The sequence below is a fragment of the Podarcis raffonei genome, chromosome 9 (assembly GCF_027172205.1).
Source record: "Podarcis raffonei isolate rPodRaf1 chromosome 9, rPodRaf1.pri, whole genome shotgun sequence".
Lineage (NCBI taxonomy): Eukaryota > Metazoa > Chordata > Lepidosauria > Squamata > Lacertidae > Podarcis > Podarcis raffonei.
The window spans coordinates 39,250,774-39,256,290 of record NC_070610.1 but is presented as its reverse complement, the minus strand read 5'-3'; the positions used below and the strand labels follow the sequence as shown (position 1 = coordinate 39,256,290).

The 5,517-nt window shown below is 39.2% G+C and overlaps 1 protein-coding gene across 1 annotated transcript; it reads right to left on the bottom strand.

Moving 5' to 3' along the window:
• Positions 1–2,680: 2,680 nt before the first annotated feature.
• On the bottom strand, positions 2,681–5,487 carry C9H4orf46 (chromosome 9 C4orf46 homolog). The gene is made up of 2 exons (XM_053402983.1): positions 5,272–5,487; positions 2,681–3,507 (listed from the first exon to the last, which is right to left on the bottom strand). The coding sequence occupies exons 1-2, from the start codon at positions 5,398–5,400 to the stop codon at positions 3,352–3,354; spliced, it is 285 nt and encodes a 94-aa protein (XP_053258958.1). The 5' UTR covers positions 5,401–5,487; the 3' UTR covers positions 2,681–3,351.
• Positions 5,488–5,517: the final 30 nt, after the last annotated feature.

Sequence of the window (5,517 nt, the reverse complement as noted above, 5' to 3'; positions counted from 1 at the left end):
TAACAAAGCAGAGTGCAAGAATGAACAGGAAAACAATATCTACAATAAAACCATTAAAGCTATTAAAAAAACACAATGAAACCAACATAAAATAAAATAAAATAAGGAAACAGACCTTAACTCTGATCAGTTCATAGATCTCCTGCTTAACATAGTCCCCTACAAAAGCCTGATTGAAGAGGTATGTTTTCAGCTGGCTCCAAACAGTAACCAGTTAGCACTAGAATGGAACAAATGTCCAATTCCAGCTCATGACACAGTGTCCTTGTGCAATCAGCTTGACCACAACGTCCTCTCCTATAGATTTTAATGCATAGGCAGGTTAGTATAAGGACAGGTGCTCTTCAGCTATTTGGATCCCCAGTCATCAAGGCCTTTTAATGTTAAAGTCAACACCATGAATTGGACCAAGTAACATACAGGCAGCCACTGAAGAGCCTTCCTGGGTTCTGGATGGCTGCATTTTGCAGACCATCTACAAGTGTAGCTCCAGATAGAATGCATTACAATAGTCCAACTAGGAGATTACCCAAACGTAATTACTGGGGCTAGGCTAACACAGTCCAGGAACAGTCAGTTGGTGAGTGAGCCACTCTGGGCCACTGAAGTCACCTGAACAACCAAGTGACAATGCTGGATCCAGGACTATCCCAGGCTATATATCTAATCCTTTGTGGGAGTGGTTTTCAGTTGCCCATGCCTTAAAATCTGTGTAAGAGCCACTTCAAAGCCCTGCTTAGATGCTCACCTACGATGACAGCTATGTCAATAGACAGTGGTCTGTTATGAAACTCAAATCTGCATGAAGCTAGGCAGGTTCCATCCACCAACACCTCTAAATAATTATATTTTTACTGCTGCTTTGAATGGCTAGTTTTTGTCTGTTTTTTAGATATGGGTGTTAGCTGATGCTGGTTTCAGTAATATTTTTTTACTATTTTAAAGCATCTGTTTTTAAAAGTGTACAATAGTTTATTTGTGTATATTTTTGTAAGTTGCCTTGGAAAACATTTTGTTGGAAAATCAGTCTATTTTTTTAAATAAAAAAAATAAAGCTTGTTGAGTTAACTAGAACTGAAAGTATTCAGAGCAAGTTATTCAAAACAGAAGATTGTGAAATGATTTTGTATCTTTCACTTCTGAAAGCGATAAATTCTGGATTTTTTCCATGACGTTGGTAAAGTGATGGAGGGACAAAGAATAATGTGAATATGTGTATCTTCATCTAGGACTTGATAGTCACAAATTCTGATGCTCTTGCCCAATAATATGGAAACCTAAAGGCTAAGTATACAGAAGGTACATATGGGTAATAAGGTCACTCATTAAACCCTCCAGTAACATTACTTCTGCAACTCTCCCATTAATCTGGGATCAGTTTAACTATTTCAAGTGTTGTAAGACTTCTTCACACATTACTTAGGTGTATGGCATGCACTGTTTGAAGCCAGAGCAAGGCTATATTTAGCTCCACCTTCCAACAATTATACATTAAACGATTGTCTGTAGAGAAACACATATGTGTGAGCAGCTGCTTGTGCTGAAATGTTTCCTTATAGACAGCTATATTAATGTAATAACATCTAGGTGGAAGAGTGACCCTGCTCTAACTTGAAACTGTGAGCACCCTACATCCAAGTAACATGTGACTAGGGCTATAGCAATCATTCAGACACACACACCTAGAAGATTGCAGAAACTCTGGGTGGATGACTTCATATTTTTTCTGTTGTAGCAATTATAATGCACTGCACTGGGCGATGTATGATTTTTAATTGTCTTTTTATTGCTTCTTTTATTTCTCATAGATTGTGTGTTATTGTATTACAATCCAGGAGAAATAAAAGCAACAAAAATATAATTTAAAATAAATATGAATATTTAATGCAATTGATGTACCATCTTCCATCTCCAACCAAAAATCCACAGAAACAGCAGAGCACCTAAATGGTTTTGGGAAACCTCAGGTTATACTGTATCTAGTATTCTGTAGAATTTGATTTGGCATTTCTTCCACAAACTATAGGAGTCATTAATATATGTGAGTTATCATTAGCATGGGTTTTTTGTTCAGCTGGATCAGTTTATTCTGCTACTACAGTTTTGATTGGAGCAGTTTTTCTAATTGTCTGCCCTGCTATTTTCAGCAAAGTCTCCATATCCATAGGCCTAATAACACACTTCAAGGCTCTAGACCACAATTAGCCCATATTCAAATAGAGGCAAATTTTAAGGTATACTGGCTACTTAATCTGAAATGCTAAAGAAAAGATGAGTCTTCCCAACCTTATACCAATATACTTTATTAATACAGTAACACTTAGATACACTGAATTTATTTGGAGATGTAATTATTTGTTTTCCTGTTATTTAACTTACTTAAATGCTGTTTCCAGGATGAAAACAAAAGGCGGGTAATCGGGTTGGATCAAGAATGTTACCTGCATTTACCCAGTGATTTCAATAGGTACAAAGTACTAATGAAATCATCATATTGCTTTCAATGGGGCTTAACGCAACTAAATTAATTTGCATACAGTCCTTATTTACAAATAACATTGTTTCCTCAATTTATATTCAAAGTAGCAGATTTACAATATGCTGATAAAAGATTACACACTGTCATATATATTTGCACCCTATATGTAATTAGAACTGCACAATAAATAAGAGAAATAAGAGCAGGAGATAAAATTCTATGATCTGTCATGCATAAGGTTCTATACTCAGTTTATTTTGTCAAAACATACTCTAATCACATGTTCAAGATATAAAAATATGATTTAAAAACTTAAGAATATATTGAAGCAGTCAAGAGACTACGTAAAACAGCAACCAGTTTCCAGACAGCCATAGTCATACCTCTTTAGGGCAGAAAGTGTTGGATATTACTTAGTTTAAGAGGATTAAACACAGCTGTTTTCCATACAATTAAATATTTTAGCCTAACAGTCTATAGACCTTATACAATGAATTCTATGGGTGTTACAGTCATCCATAACTAGTAAAATTCCAAGTAACAGTCAAATGAAACTCTTAATCACTATTTCAGTCTGATCTCCAGACCTTTAAGAAAAATATTTTTACAGCACATACTCCTTCAGTCGTTCCCTAGGAACAAATTATCCAGTATGGTGAGCATGCTTCAAGGTATTTAAGGGAGCTGCTTTATTTGTATGACGAAGTTAAAAACCACCGTTCTGTATTTTCTTTGCAGATTTAAAATGAAGGCTTGTTGAAGTAGCTCTATCTCTCCATATGAAGGTAGTAAAAAGTGTTATGTGCTGTTGGCCAGTCTTGCCTTTGGTTTCCTTAAACAGTTAAAACAGCAACATTGTATGGGTGTTCAAATCACTCAGTGGGTTTCAGGGAATTGTATCCTTCTTTTAGAAGACTCCGCCATGTTTTAAGAAATCTAGCGTGTTCAGTACATTTGGTTTCAAGTTCTTCTACCTGGGCTGACACTGCAGACGTGGCCTCCAAAAGCTTGGTGAGTGAAAATGCTGCCTGCAATAAAAAGAAATTTTCAGTTTCCACAGCAATTATTATTAGAGTTTACTTTTTGTCCAAGATAAAATTCAGTCCATTAAAATGTCATTTTCTAGCTACCATATCTAATAGCAACCTTCCTTCCAAGGACACGTATTTGATGGTGGAGGAAAGGCCCTCTTTAATTTTTCTTTGCTTAATCCCTATTATTACAATAAATAAGAAAACAAATAGCCTTAAAATGTAAAGAAATATGCCCAACTGATTAAAACTGCGAGAACTCGAAAAGCTTCAGTTAGTTAATTCATCTGTTGTATTCTTTTATTTATAAAAGTATTTCTATACCAACATATCATAAAATATCAGGATGGTATACAATGTTGAAACATAAAACATCATCAAAACAATACAGTTTATCAAAAATGACTGGCAAAGACATGTAAGTACACCTGAAAAGTCAAAAGCAAGTAGGGATGTCTGCCAAACCTCTGTTGGATGAGTTTTCCAGAGCATGGAACTATCAACAGTAAATGCCTAACTTCTAGTTGAGTTGGATGATCTGTGATCAAGCTGGGGTATAAGAATTTAGATAGCCCTTAAAATGTTCTAGGAGCTAGACCCATGCTGTTCAGGGCTTTGTAAATCAACACAACAGCCATGAACCTGGCCCAGTAACATATGGGCAGCCAGAGCAGATGTTTTGACACACGTGTCACATGCTGTCACCCATCTGCTCCCATCAGCAGTCTAAATGTTACATTCTGCACCAACTGGAGTTTCTGGACCAAACCCATGCAGAGCACATTGTAGTAATCCAGTCTCGTGGTTACCAGTGTGAATGGACTACAGTGGTCAAGTGATCCCAATTCAGATCCAGCTGTCGGTGACATACCAAAGCCACAGAGGTTGCTTGAGCCTCTAGTGGGAGCTATATTTCCAGGAGTTGCCCCAATCTAAAGGAGCACCTGCTCCTTTAGAGGAACCGCAATTCCGTACAAAATAGTCAAGTGGTCCACAATCACTTTACCACCCATCTCATGCCAGACATTTAAAAAATGGCAGCATCTCTAGCAAGTTCAGTTCACTTTACTCATCTCTGCTTACTGAAGCTGGAGATAATCCTCTTCTGTGCAGAGCTCTTCTCCAAGAGATGGAGGCAACTGCTAATACTTATATACTGATCAACCAGGTTTGGTTTCTCTGCAGTGGGGTCCCAGGGATGTTTATTAGGAGAGAGCCCACCCTCCCTCCGAAACGATGCTTTAAAAAATAATGCTATGTTGAATTGTTACCTCGAATGATGATGATGATGATTGAGTTTTGCCATTTTAGTGCTTCTGCACTCTTTTTATCTATGCAGGATTTTTATTTCTGATTGCATTTCCCTCCCCCTTCGCAAGCCATTTTATTATTTCATTATTATTATTTATTGAATTTATATACCGCCCTATACCCGGGGGGGGGGATGTCTCAGGACGTTTCACAGAATAAAATCAAGATTTAAAACCACAAAATACCTAATAAAAACAAAACCCAATAAAAACAACAACCCAATAGCCCCCCCCGAACAAGAAGCGTGGGGGGGTTTAATAAGAAATATGTAGGATTGCACTCCCCCCCCCCCCCGATGCTGCTGGGCCACTCACACGTGCAGACACGAAGAAGGGCAAAGACTTGTGGCCTTCCGTGCAGCAACCCCATGCACTGTGTGATAGGAGAATCCCAAGGGCCTTGAAGGGAGGCCCAGCAGAACAAAACCCCGAAGGGAGGAAGAAGACTCACGTCTCCCAGCTGCATCTCCACCGTCTCCAGGAGCCCGACAGGCGGCTCTGCCAGCTGCTCCGAGGGTGGCGTGGCTCGGCCGGGAGCGCTCCTGGCCGCGGAAGAAGTCACAGTCGGCGCCTCCGCCATCCCGCCGGACTCAAAATAACCGCCACTCGGTTCCTCGCCAACTGCCGCGGGCTGAGTGGGAGGCGGGAGGCGCGAGTTCTAAGCCACGCCCACTCTCCCGTGACGACACAGCTGGAG

Excerpts from the sequence above, each read along its gene's own strand:
- C9H4orf46 (XM_053402983.1), bottom strand. The coding sequence starts at position 5,400 with ATGGCGGAGGCGCCGACTGTGACTTCTTCCGCGGCCAGGAGCGCTCCC. Across the intron at positions 3,508-5,271 it reads TGGAGATGCAGCTGGGAGAC|GCAGCATTTTCACTCACCAA; the intron begins GTGAGTCTTCTT and ends TTTTTATTGCAG.